At 45.5% G+C, this 14,698-nt stretch overlaps 1 protein-coding gene across 1 annotated transcript in view; it reads left to right on the forward strand.

Annotated features, from left to right (window-relative positions):
- The first annotated feature begins 7,526 nt into the window (after window positions 1-7,526).
- SNTA1 (syntrophin alpha 1) overlaps window positions 7,527-14,698 on the forward strand; it is a 58,068-nt gene continuing 50,896 nt past the window's right edge. The window contains exons 1-2 of the mRNA XM_081917029.1: window positions 7,527-7,919; window positions 12,359-12,544. Coding sequence (XP_081773155.1) covers window positions 7,646-7,919; window positions 12,359-12,544 — 460 coding nt within the window. The 5' untranslated portion in view covers window positions 7,527-7,645. The remainder of the gene's footprint in view (window positions 7,920-12,358; window positions 12,545-14,698) is intronic.

The raw sequence follows: 14,698 nt of genomic DNA on the forward strand, positions 1-14,698 counted from the left end.
GCAGTAACCATTTCAAAAGTGTTTTAAAGTTCTGATAATTCGTTTGCATCTAACAAGGATGTCATATTACCTGCTACCTCTGGGATGAGGAATCTCTGGCTCTCAGGCCATAGCAAGACTACAATTCCTGTCATACCTGAACATTGGCTAGGGGCTGATGGGAGTTGGAGTCCAACTTCTGAGGAGCCACACATTCCCCTTCTCTATGCTAATGAAAAAGAATGCTGGGAAATATATAGGCCAGGACCCAGCCTAGTCCTTTAGGTTGCAACCCTATCCCCATTTACCTGGGAATAGGTACCACTAAATGTATGGAAGTGATGTATGGAAGTGAGAGCTGGACCATAAAGAAGGCTGATCACCGAAGAATTGATGCTTTTGAATTATGGTGCTGGAGGAGACTCTTGAGAGTCCCATGGATTGCAAGATCAAACCTATCCATTCTGAAGGAAATCAGCCCTGAGTGCTCACTGGAAGGCCAGATCGTGAAGTTGAGGCTCCAATACTTTGGCCACCTCGTGAGAAGAGAAGACTCCCTGGAAAAGACCCTGATGTTGGGAAAGATGGAGGGCACAAGGAGAAGGGGACGACAGGACAAGATGGTTGGACAGTGTTCTCGAAGCCACAAACATGAGTCTGACCAAACTGCGGGAGGCAGTGGAAGACAGAAGTGCCTGGCGTGCTCTGGTCCATGGGGTCATGAAGAGTTGGACATGACTAAACAACAACAAGTACCACTGAAAATTATGGACATTAGTTCTGAGTAGACCTGCACAGGCTTGCACTGTAGATAATAATCCAGAAGAAAAAGCGCCACCAGGACCAACAATTTCCAATGCAATAGGAATCTCCTAGCTGTTACCTTCATGATCAAAATTATTTATTCCATTTCTTGAACATTAAGAAGGCATTATCCTAAATGCTTTGCTATATGTTAGCTGACAGCCCTCTGCTTTCACCATATGAATGACAGTATTCATAGAAACATTCTTCCTTTAATGCATTGACAGTAAGTCTAAAATCCCCATGGTATCAACACTTTGCAGTCATCTAAGTCCCTTTGAAAGGTCTCTTGCTGTCACCTGAGTGAGGAAGAGAGAGGGAGATGGGACTAGATTTTCAAAAGAGATCACAGTTCAGGCTTTCAAGTGATCATCTCAACTGAAGGCAGAATTTCAAAAGAGCTTTGTGTATGTTGCACTGTTTCACACTGAACCAGTTACTTTGGCATCCCTAGTTTTCGAGAAAAGAAAAGAAAAATCACGAATCTTAAAAGCAAGCTGGTGATTTCTCTACCTCTGGATCAAAAGAGGAGGATGAATAAAAAGCAGAACCTTGTTTACTTGCAAAACAAAACTTTTTGGCCATCTATATAGTTTGGAACGTACCGTTTTATAATATAGCTGTGTGTTACAGTGTGGAACAGGGCAGTGTTTCCTAGCATGTGGGTCTCAAATCCTGTTAAAGTGGGTTGTGGGATTTTTATAAATAAACCCAAAATTATTATTTTGGTCTTAATTGCTCTTAACTGGCACAATGAATGCTTCTTAAAACTATTTGCTTTGCTGGCATAATGCTGTGTTGACACTTGCAACCGAATGTCAGAAAGGCTTGAGTCTTACATATTAACACCTGGGAACTGCTCTCTGGTGACATTTTGCCACAAGCTGTGCATACAGGGAGTTGTTTTGAGAAGCCTCTGCATCAGAGGCAAGCTGTAATAATCACCCAAAACAGCTCCCTGCACAAGCACCTTGGGGCACATTGCCACCGGATCTGCTGTCAGGGTTAATAGCTAACCCACAGGAGATTTAAAGCCTGCATGGTCAAAATTTATCCGCTGCATTTCAGCTTAAGGAACAGAGAAGTTTGAGTGATGGCATTCAGAGTCATTGAACTGTAGTTGTAAGCTGCTTTGAGGTGGTTTTTATTTTTATTATTATGCTGTGTATAAATTGTATATATATAAAAAAGTAATAAATGTGTTTGCCTCTCAAAGAGAAATTTTTGGAAGTGAGGTTATCAAATTTTTGGCTTCATTTCCCAAAATACTCAGTTACCGCGGAATAGCCTGAGCTTGCTGATGAAGAAGTACCTGTGTTGCTGACATATATTTGCAAGACAGGTTTTTCAGCAATGACTGCTATGAGGACAAAATGCAATAGCAGGCTATGTATCAATAACAATTTGAGACTTTGTCTGACAACCATCCAATCCCACACTTCACCTACTCGTTGGCAAAATGCAAATTCCACCATCCCACTGATACTTGCCAAAATGGACTTCCTCATGAATAAAACCATTAAAAATATCCATAGTTTGTTATATCTAGCAATGCTTGTGTAACAGTATGTTTTTGGAATAAATATTTATAGCTTATGAAGCAATACCCTGCAATTAGATGGTTGGTATTCTTCCATTCCCATAAACAAAACTGTGAATAACTTTGTAGGTACTATAAATATTTCAACAAATTCCACATTAATAGGGGTGTTAAGTAAATTTGTGCTTAAGTAAACTTGTGCTTGGTTATAAAATAGGGAAACTCGCAGTTAAAATGCATGAAGCCCCAGCAAGACCCAGAATTCACGTGACAATAAATCAATGGGTAAGCATATCAAGTAAATTTGGACTTGTGGGTTGTCATACCAAAAAGGCTGGGAATAATTGGAATAGAGGAATGTCAACTACAAGACAGAGGGGTAAGCTTAGGGGCCAATGTTTCCCTAACCCATCCCACACACCTACAATTCTGTATACCTGCATTCATCTTCTGAACCACTTCCTACAATGATTGGAAGACCACCATTGCTCTTTTTTTAAAAAAAAAAATATTTATTAAAGTTTTCAATATTAATACAATAAAAATAAAAAATAAAAAATAAAAATAATTAAAAACACACAAAGTTTCGATTACTTATTTTCCATTAACTTATTTCCCAGACCTCCTCCTACCTCCCTTTTTTGTATTCCAATTCAAATTGTTAGTTCAGCAAATCCTTATCAATAAATTTTAACCTGCTTCTAGACCTTTCCCCCCCCCCCATATTCTCTTAAGACATTATAGCTGGAAACCACTTAATTTCTATCCAACATCGTTCTAACATTCATTAATTTTGCAATATTTCTGTAGATAGTCTTTAAATTTCTTCCAGTCTTCTTCTGCCGACTCTCCTCCCTGGTCTTGGATTCTGCCAGTCATTTCTGCCAGTCCCATATAGTCCATCACCTTCATCTGCCATTCTTCCAGAGTGGGTAGATCCTGTGGGAAGACCACCATTGCTATAGGACAGGGATGGAAAACCTGTGATTATCCAGAGGTTGTTGAACTCCAAATCCCATCAAACCCAGCAAGCCTGACCAATGGTCAGGGATGAGGTGAGCTACAGTCCAACAACATCTGGAGGGCCACAGGTTCCCCATCCTAGCCTAGGAACCTCCATTAAATTCTGGGGTTGTAGAAACAGAGATGTTTACACCACGTCTCTGAGTAGAGAAGTTCCAGGGTGCAGGGCTTACCAGATTTCGTTTTGTTTTGAAGGAGCTCACTGGAAGCTTATGTGGCATTTTTTATTTATATTTTTATCCTTACGAGAAGTGGGGCAGTCAGGGGAAGAGCTCCAGCTTTGATTTAAAATGCTAGGCCACATCTACACCATATATTTAAAGCACGTTACTTCCCCCAAGGAATCCTGGAATACAGTAATTTGTTAAGGGTGATGGGAGCTGTAACTCTGTGAGGGGTAAACTACACTCACCTGTGAAGGCAAGGCTACCGTATGTTGTGATGGCAATTCCTGTCTAAGGCTGCATTTAAAGGTAGGAAAGGCTGCGTAATTATGGAGGCAGCTGACCAGAGGGCACCTAAGGTAAGAGCCTCTCCCCTGTCTATTTAGTCCCAGAGTCTAAAGTTACCTTACTGCACAATAATAGCAAATCGGTTCATGGCTCATGTTCTGCCATGACAATAAATCTATCACCACTTTGTCATGCAATGTGAAGTGCTGAAAAGACAAAAGCAGCATATTAGTGGGCAGGCAGCAGCCATGAGGAAAATGGCACAGAGCTTGCTCTCAGATATGCAAACTCCACAAGTCTCCAGAAAACAGGCAAGAGCAAAAAAACAACAGCAACCCACAGCATTGGGACGGAGTGACCTGAAAAGTACTGTCAGGAAGAACCCACATGGACTGCAATATTAATGGACCTTACCCCAGGACACAGATGTTCTAACTGGTCCTCTCTGCTGATGAAATTGCAGACACCACAGTTCCTATGATGCACCTGGGCTTATGGTCTCCTGGGACCACAGAAGCTCTTTCCTGAGTGCATCACTTTGCCTCTTGAAGTAGGAATGGCAATGTGAGATTTTTATTTTTTTATCCATTGCATTTCTAAACTGCCCGTATTTTAAATTGTTGTTACTTGCCCTGGGACCTGCTGGTGAACTGTGGGTAGTAAACATATTTATTTATTATTATAGCTTAGCTCTCTCAGTGGCTTACAATCCCATTAAAAATATGAAACGTGGCCCAAGGTTTAGACAAATAATAACAATAAAACCAATTATAAATAACAGCAAAAAATAAGATAAAAAAACTAACAATAACATAGCAGCTGAAACAGCTAGGCATAAAGCCAGAAAAATGACTAAATTGGTGCAAGAATCTAAAAGCACCAGTTAAATATATCCACTGTAATTAAAAGGCCTGGGACATGAATGTCTTCACAGGGCATCTAAAAGTCCATAGAGTGGGCACCAGGTGAGCTTCTCTGGAGAGGACATTTGATAACTGGGATGGCATCACCAAAAAGACCCTCTCCCTAGTACTACTTGTCACCCTTCATTAGGTAGGGTGACTTGGGAGAAAGCCCTCCAGTGAGGCTCTCAAGGGCAGGAGTCAGCAAACCTTTTCAGCAGGGGGCCGGTCTACTGTCCCTCAAACCTTGTGTCGGACCAGACTATATTTTTGGGGGGGAAATGAACAAATTCCTATGCCCCACAAATAACCAAAGATGCATTTTAAATAAAAGGACACATTCTACTCATGTAAAAACACGCTGAATTCCCGGACCGTCCGCGGGCTGGATTGAGAAGGCGATTGGGCCTCATCTGGCCCCCAGGCCTTAGTTTGCCTACCCATGCTCTAGGGCCATGCAGGCGTATATGGGAGAAAGTGATCTTACACTATAAGTTGTCCTGCTAGAATATACCAATGAAAGCAGTGCTTTTCTGCCCCTAAGGCAAGTTTCCATGGAAACAGGTCAGGAATTACTGAACTTCCTCATATATTCTGGCACCTCTGAGTCTTGCCTCTTTTTTTCTGCTGTAGGGAAGCTTTCTCCTGACAGTGCATGCAGCCTCTCACAGAGCCTAAAGAACACCAGTTGTGGATGTATCCTGAATGTGTACCTAACACAGTGCATCACATTTTTCCATATGATGCCATCTTTCTTACTAAACATTACTAGCATGTACCGAGCCTTCAAACTCAATGTGTACAGCATGCTAAAAAATGTTATCAGTTTGTGATAAGTTAGAAACAAAACCAATGTCTTACAAGATTGCATTTTTTTCATCCACCTAGAAGGAGCTCAAAGCAGTGTTTCCCCCTGCCTTTGTTATCACAATATTGTGAACTAGCGACAGGACCGGGGAATCATTATCAGCCTGAGGGCCACAAATCCTTTCTGGGCAACCTTTCAAGGGCCACATGCCAGTGGGGGCTGGGCAAGACTGGGCAGATTCATGAATGTTAACTTCACCTTTGTTTGGTAGGCTGGTTTCTATACATCCCTCTCTCTATTCTCCATCCAGGCAAGCACAAAGCATCCCAAGAGTTGAAGGACATATGTCAGGCAGGCAAAAACACTCAGTGTGAAAACAGGACCAGTGAGAGGTGTGGTTTATGGAGGAGTGTGGCCACGACAATGGCTCTCAGATGTTTCTGATGTACTTTGAACCTTATCACTGTTATGTTTTAGATGGTAAGGTAAAGGTAAAGGGACCCCTGACCATTAGGTCCAGTCATGGCTGACTCTGGGGTTGTGGGACTCATCTCACTTTATTGGCCAAGGGAGCCAGCGTACAGCTTCTGGGTCATGTGGCCAGCATGACCAAGCCGCTTCTGGCGAACCGGAGCAGCGCACGGAAATGCCATTTACCTTCCTGCTGGAGTGGTACCTATTTATCTACTTGCACTTTGATGTGCTTTCGAACTGCTAGGTTGGCAGGAGCAGGGACCGAGCAACGGGAGCTCACCCTGTCGCGGGGATTCGAACTGCCAACCTTCTGATTGGCAAGTCCTAGGCTCTGTGGTTTAACCCACAGTGCCACCCATGTCCCTTTTAGATGGTAGGGGAAAGTATATTCTGAAACTGAAAAATTCTTCAGTAGGGTGCGTCAGCCATGGGACCTGACTGAAATCACTTGCACTTGACACTTGGCTTTGGCACAGTGGAAAGCTGCTCTTGTGGTTAGTAATGTAAAACAAGTGTGCCTATTTTCATCTGACAAATGTTGAAAGAGACAGGCGTCTGCCTGCAGCAGTGTAGCCAAGGAAAGCAACAAAAAAGATCCAACGGTGATCTCCCTCTGCTTGGGAGGTGCTCTGTTCTGCCAGAGTAACAGGGCAACTCTGAAAGGCTAGCATGAGAGGGATTCAAGTTTGCACCGGGAAATGTTGCTTTGCACAATTAAAGTGGATTTAAAGCTGCCACTGTGGTACAATAAATCTGCTTTAGGAAGGAAAAAAAACCAGACCTTGGTCAGGAAAGTGACAAGGAAATGCATGGAAAAGTGTGGCATGAAGGTTTAATGCGAAGTCGTATAAACACCCCACAAACAAATCAGATTGTACGCTTAAAAAAAGATGGATATATGGTAATCTAACCTCTGCATATGCTTTGTGCAAACAAATCAGGATACTTACAGAATAAATTCGTTATCTGTAGGAACCAGCACGCCTTTAAAAATACTGTAAATCAGTAAAAATCAACAGGTAAAGCCTTTCCCCACATGGAAATGCAAAACTGAGAGATGTTACCTGGCACTACAATGCTGGGGCCCTGCACAGTGGTGCGGTCAGGTGATTGTAGATTCCAGTCTTAAAGGGTCTTAAGGTTAGATGCTAGATCTAAAGTTAAATCCCTTAGATTTAGCCACATATTTCAAAGGGCCAGCCCTGCTCCGTTTAGGGCTCTGCACTGATCCGAAAACCCTAATGTGGCGGTTTCCTGGGCAGCAGCGGAGGCTGAATTGCAGCTGATGCCCGTTATATCCGGGCCGCCTGAGAAAGCGGGCGGCGGACGGCCAGGTCTGGAGACGCCCTCTCTCCACGCCGTCTCCTTTGGCCGGGTCGGCTTCCGGGCCTGCGCGAAATGAGTCTGGGGTGTTTCTCCAGACGGGGCGTCGCCAGACAAGCGCCGACGGGCCATGTGCCGGCGGGTCCCTCCCCCCGGGCTTGGAGGGGAGGGTCCGGGGGCGGGGCAGCGGCGGGCGGTGGCTGCTCGCTCGGCTGCCCGTCCGCCCGGCCGGTGGCTTCTCGCTGCGCGTCCCGGCTCCACTCCAGGCAGGCAGGCAGGCAGGCGGCGGAGGCGGCGGCGCAGTAGCGGCGGAGGCGGCTAGCCGAGGAATGCGCTGAAGATGGCGGCCGGCCGGAGAGCTCCCAAGAGCGGCTTGCTGGAGCTGCGGGCGCCGGGCGAGCAGTGGCTGCGGGTGCTCGTCACCCTTTCCGACGACTTCTTGAGCGTCAGCCCCAGCAGCAAGGGCGCCGACGAGCCGCTGCAGCCGCCGCCCAGCCCCGTGCAGCTGAATGGCGGCGAGCCGGGCGCCCCTGTCCCGGACTCCCTCGCCAACATCAAGCGCACCGTGCGGATCGTCAAGCAGGACGTCGGAGGGCTTGGCATCAGTATCAAAGGTCAGGGGCGAGGGACGGGACGGGGGCAAGAGCCAGAGGACCCGGTGGCTCGCCAGTTTGAGCAGTTTCGCTTTTCCCGCCCCACTCTTTTCACTCTCAACCTGCTGTGCGCCTCGGGCGCCCGGACAGACTTGGGAACGAACCTGCATCTCTCTCCAGAGCCGAGTTTGCCTCCGCCGGCTGCGGGAGTGGCTATTTTTGGGCACTCGGCAGTCGCTTCGCTTCTGCCTTGGCCCTGCGGTGGCGGAGATGACACTGGGCAAACTTGAGCCGTGTGTTCGCCACTTCGGGGCTCTTGCAAACATGTCCTTCGAAGTCAGTTTAAAAGGGAAAAAAGCTCCGAGGGGCTGGGGCGCATAAGCTTCTGGGGGAAATCTCCATTTCAGTTCTGATGAAGCGCGAGGTATTAACTGCAACCGCTTCGGGAGCTGCTTAGCTGCCCCGAAGGAATTGGAACGGTGTTAAAATTGGGAACGTGGTGGTTAGGGACCCCGAGGAGTCTTGCATTCTTCCTGTAGGTCCAATCTAGGCATCTTACGAACGTGCTAACTGAACGTTTTCTAAGAATTTTATTGCACAACCAAGTGGAGAAGGCATTCTGTGTTGCTCAGAGTTTGCATGCTTCATTGGGAACGCTGGTTAATTAATAAGTGACAAAAAAAATAAGACTCTGTGAATTTGTAGCCTGCTGGACCAACATAGCTATCTGATCCTGATTCCATCAGTAGCAACATTGTAATCAACACAACATAGTATCAACACAAATGTTTCTTCACAATTTAGATTGTTGCAGAATGCAAACAGATTTGTATTCAGTGTTACTCCTGCTCAGAGCAGATCTGTTGAAATTGATGAACATTTGTGTTAATTTCAATGAGGCTACTCTGTGTAAAACACAGTTGGAGACAACCAATTGATTAGATTTACAAGACATCAGTGCTGCAAAGGCCTTTGACCATGTAAGCAACAAAAATTGACTTGGCTGACAACTGAGCTTTGAATCTCAGCTACTTAATACTGAATTTAATGTGGTATCTGAAGAGCCACTTCATAGGATGATCAGTTCCCATGCAGAGATGATTTACATGTAGGGTAAAAAAAACTTTGGGTGTGAAGTGACCCTGGCAGTGCAGTCTTATACATGTTTACCAAGAAGTAAGTTCTGTTATGCTCACTGGGACTTACTCCCAGGTAAGTGCGTTTAGGATTGAAGAAGAAGAGAAGAGTTTGGATTTGATATCCTGCCTTTCACCCCCCTTCAGGAGTCTCAAAGTGGCTAACATTCTCCTTTCCCTTCCTCCCCCACAACAAACACTCTGTGAGGTGAGTGGGGCTGAGAGACTTCAGAGAAGTGTGACTGGCCCAAGGTCACCCAGCAGCTGCATGTGGGGGAGCAGAGACGTGAACCCGGTTCCCCAGATTACAAGACTACCACTCTTAACCACTACATCACACTGGCAGCCTGAATGACCTGAAAACTGTGTAGATCAGGGGTCTGCAACCCGCGGCTCCGGAGCCGCATGTGGCTCTTTTACACCTTTGCTGAGGCTCCGGGGCGGATACTAGCGAGGGGAGGAGGCGCATTGTGCGCCCCGACACTCCCCACTGTGGCGGGCGCTGTACTGGCTGTGACGTCGCATGGGGGCCGTGCGTGCGTTAGTCACGCACCGTCCCGATATCACCTTCCCGCCCACCCGCTACATTGTAAGGGGCATGTACGCTGGTCACTGCATTGAAAGGGGAGTGAAGAACACACACACACACAAAGGTAACTTGTTCATTTAACGTTTATTTCTATGAGGAGGAGTAATTCTGAGGGGTCAAACAAAGAAATAAAAAAGTGACAAAAAAGTTATTTTGATAATGACGAGTTTTGCGGCTCTCAGTTTTTTCTTCTTTGGAAATGGGTCCAAGTGGCTCTTTTTGTCTTAAAGGTTGCAGACCCCTGGTGTAGATTAACTTTGTGGCTGTATAAAATCCCAACTTTCTAGTAATGGGACTGCTCAGTGCTCAGGTGTGCACTTTGGCTTCAGAAACTTTCAACACCCATGTGTGTGCTTTACACACACATTATGAACAGTCCCATCAAACGGAAGAGGTCAGTTGTCTGATAATACCAAGCAAACTGTCCACTACTTACTCGCAACTACACAAGCTCAGCTTTGTATATGCAATATTCTCTTACTAGTTATTAGTTAGGAATCTAATAACATCTAGGGGAGAGGGTCCCCTACCCCACTGGCTAGATCTAATAACATCTACCCAGAAGGTCCCCTACCCCACCTTAAGAACTGGGTAATGTTCTCTGCAACCCTAGAAATGCCACGCAAGTGGAAATTCTGGGAGGCCTGAAGTTAGTTCTGGCGGCATTTTTAGTGTAACTGACTACACGTGCCGTGTGAGTTGATGCAAAGCTTTGTCCTCCATCACATACAGCTGCCTTGTCAACCCTAGCCTCTAATAAGGATTTGGGCTGCAAATGTGAACACCCTTACTTTGGACTATGTCCCATTGTATCTCAGTGGGACTTAACTCTTAAGTAGATGTGTACAGGATTGCACCGCCAAACACGTAAGGCTAGATCCTGGAAAACCTCTTGTAAGATAAATGATGGTGTGAAAATTGAAACTGCAGAGAGATCTAGAAACTGAGACATTTGCCATATACATTCTTTATTTCTTAGTTGTGTGTTTACTGGTAGAATGCATGCCTGCAGTTGGGCTAGATGGAAGCATACTTTTGCATCAGAAAAGTAGGCCATGTTCTCACATACTTTTTAGTCTAGGGAGTTCATTTCTTGTAGGTCTAGAAAGCAGGACAGGGACACTTTTACAAATCAAATATGCATTCCAGTCACTGGAATTATAAATGTCAAAAATTCAAGTACCACTTGTCAAAAGTGCCAAAGATTTAATGAAGAAAATTAGCATGATAGAAGATTCTGTGAGTAATGGGAGATCCATGGGGGCATAAACTTGAAGATTCGGGACCCTTTGTTTGACCTTCAGAATTGGGGGAGAGAGCACACCTTGTGGAGAAAGTGGGTCTCTGTTTTTTTCCTGCAATAGCAATTGTGTCAGGAGGAGATTTATGACTACATTAGTAACATTTTTATTTGGCCTTTAAGTAGCAATGTAAGGTGGAGGAGCTGACATTATTCAGACTCATGCATCTGATGAAGTAGGTTCCAATCTCAAAGATTTATATGCTGCAGTATATCTGTTTCTCTATAAGGTGCAACAATGCATTTTGTTTTTGTTGCAACCAATGAATGCAACTGCTGCTCTGAAATCCATTTAGCAGCATTGAATGACTTGAAGATCATGCAGGTTGAACTTCATGACTGCATGAGATCTACTAATTTGTATTCATTGCAGTGTGGTTGCTTAATGCACAGGTGTCCTCAATTTTATGTTGATCCTTTCATTTAAGAGCTAAAATAGAGTATTCGTGTAAAAATTAGAAATGCATTTATATCTTTTAGATTAACTTGTGGACCCCATTGTTAAATTACGTTATGCATGTAAAATTAGCATACTATCTTTTTTGGGGAGTTTTTTTGCTTTTCAAAATGAGGGTACATTCAAAACATGTAATACCCTTGACTATTGGAGTTTGACCATTGACTCAAAGCTTGTGTTCCTTTAGATATTATTGGATGCAGCATAGTCAAAGATGCTGGAAGTTGGAATCCAGCAACAGCTGAAGAGCCACAGGTTTTCCACCCTGGTCTTAAAGAGCTACCATTCTGTTTAGCTGGTACAGGGTAGTGACTCTGAGCAATATTCAAGTGCATTATTCTTGAGCTTCATGTCCACAGGACACTCTTCAAACTTTTAAAATGTTTTTTTTAATTGCAAATAAAAATCAGCATTTTTTCCACTGAAGCCAGTGACTGCTAGGGTTGATTCATTGGCCCCTAATGTCTTAGGAGAGGGGATATTTTTGCATATAAATCTTTGGAATAAAAACATAATTCATTTATATGTTGCACACATTTGATTGCTGCAAACTACAGGGCACCTGTATGCAGTTGTTGCTGATCCATTGATCTATAAACAAAGTAATATAATTGTAGAATTGGTCCATGGGGCACAGTCTAGAGTGATAATCTTATAAAATACTGTGCAATATGGCATCTCTTAAAACGAAGCAAAAAACCGCACAGGTAACGTCTCTCTTCTTTCCTTTTACTAGTGTACCAGTTGGGGGTTTGGAAGCCTTGCACACTGAATATTTTGTTAAGCCATGTGTTGCTCCTTTCTACAGCAGGACTGGGAACCTGTGGCATTTGGGATGTTGCTGGGCTCCCATCAGCCCCAGCTGGAATGGCCAGTGGTTAGGGGTGATGGGGAATGCATAGGGTCTCCACTCCTCATCTTCCTATTCCTTGAAATGCAACACCTGACTTGTTTTCCTTTTTCTGCTTTTACTTCAAGGTGGCCGGGAAAACAAAATGCCCATTCTGATTTCCAAGATTTTTAAGGGGCTGGCTGCAGATCAGACGGAGGCCCTGTTTGTAGGAGATGCCATCCTTTCTGTCAACGGTGGTGACCTCTCTGATGCGACACATGATGAAGCAGTGCAAGCATTGAAGAAGACTGGCAAGGAAGTGGTCTTGGAAGGTAAGGAAGTGGTCTTGGAAGGTAATCCCCTCATCAACCCTGCAAGGCAGGTTAGGCTAAGAGGCAGTGACAGGCCCCAAATCACCCTGTGAGCTTCATGGCCCAATGTGGGTTTGAACTCTGGTCTCCCAGGTCCCAACTAGCCACTGCACCACACTGGTTTTTCATGGAGGATAAGGCTACCTGTGGCTACTAACTCTCATGGTGATGTTCTGCCACCAGTGCCAGAGGCAATATGCTTCTGGATACCAGTAGCTGGAAATCACAGGAGAGGAGAGTGTCATTTCCCTCAAGTCCCGCTTGCAGGCTTCCCATAGGCATCTGGTTGGCCACTGTGAGAAGAAGATGCTGGACAAGATGGTCCATTGGTTTGATCCTGTGGGGCTCTTCTTATGGTCTTATCTCTACTGGATGGGTCTGATGTCAGTTGTAGACCAAACAATTAATGGACACTAGATTGGGGAAGGGTGACATAGAATAGTTGGCTCACTCATTGTTGCTGCCCCTGCAGTTGTGGACCTGAGGTTTAGAAATTGTGGCCAGCTTCAAATCATGTTTTTGAAAAGCCAACTTTCCATCGTGTATAGCTTTAGGGTGGTCTTTGGTACTCATCCTACTCAAGGGGAGATCCACTGAAGTCAATGGACATGGCAAACTTAGGTTTGTTTGTTTCAGTAGGTCAACTCTTGAGTTGCAGTTAGTTCATTTCCACCCTAAGGTTTGTAGAGAGAAGGGAAAGCCTTTTACTAACTTAAAGAATCGTGTTGCTTGCCATAACAGCTCTCAATATTTAGACATTTTTTTGGTTTTGATCTAATGCTGAACGGTATACAGTGGTGCCCCGCAAGACGAATGCCTCGCAAGACGGAAAACCCGCAAGACGAAAGGGTTTTCCGTTTGCGAGTTGCTTCACAAGATGAATTTCCCTATGGGCTTGCTTCGCAAGAAGAAAGCCCATAGGGAAATCTCCGGGGACCTCTTTTAAATGCTGGTGGTGGGGAGCAAAGCCTTTCCCCCCCCTCCGGCCTTCAGAAGAGGTCCAGGAAGGCCGGCGGGGGCCGAAAGGCTTTGCTCCCCACCGCCAGCATTTTAAAAGCAGTCCGGGATAGCAGGGAAGCGCTTCCCGCTGTCCCGGACGGCTTTTGAAGGCAGGCGGGGGGGGGGAGCAAAGACTTTGGCCCCCCGCCGGCCTTCAGAAGAGGTCCAGGACCTCTTCTGAAGGCTGGCGGGGGGCAAAAGTTTTGGCCCCCCTTCCTGCCTTCCTGGGGGCTTTTAAATCGCCCCGGGACAGCGGAGAAGTCCTCCGCTGTCCTAGGGCGATCTTAAAATGCTGGCGGGCGGCAGCGAAGCCTTCGCTGCCGCCCGCCAGCATTTTAAAAAACCCCAGGACAGCGGAGGACTTCTCTGCCGCCCGCCAGCATTTTAAGATTGCCCCGGACAGCGGAGAAGTCCTCCGCTGTCCTGGGGTTTTTTTTAATGCTGGGGATGGGAAGAAAAGCCCTTGTCCCCCCCCCCCAGCCTTCAGAAGAGGTCAGGGGACAGACTGTCCCCGGACCTGGTCTGAAGGCAGTTTCCATAGGAACGCATTGATTGATTTTCAATGCATTCCCATGGAAAACCGTGCTTCGCAAGATGAAAAAACTTGCGGAACGAATTCATTTCGTCTTGCGAGGCACCATTGTAATTTAAAAATTCTCAATTCAGAACCCTCTATTCCTTTTATTAGTATTCCTTACATTTAGGTGACTAGTTTACTGTTGCTATGGTGACCAGAAGTGCTTAGCAATTATTGGTTTTCTTTGTAATGCCGTGTGGTGCTTGTTTGCTTATATCTCTAAATATTAAAAAAAAGGGAGTCATTCAATAGATTTCCTGCTAAGCTGGGATGTGATTATTTGGTGCCCAAGAAAAAAATAAGTTTAATGTAGAAGAGAGAGACTGGGAAGAATTTCAGCTTCCCGGATGGAATGCTCCCCCTCTCCTCTCCCTGCATGCTGTTCTGGGGGGGGGGGTTCCTCTGATCCTTGCCAGAGCCAATTTGGGGTGCATGCAGGGGGGTGAGAGGGGGAGAAAACCCCATTGTGCTAGTGCAAGTCCTTGAATCCAATCCATTGGGCTGTTTCCAATGTTAGTCCTACTCAGAGGGCACCCACT

The sequence above is a fragment of the Podarcis melisellensis genome (genome assembly GCF_964234715.1).
Source record: "Podarcis melisellensis genome assembly, chromosome: 6".
Lineage (NCBI taxonomy): Eukaryota > Metazoa > Chordata > Lepidosauria > Squamata > Lacertidae > Podarcis > Podarcis melisellensis.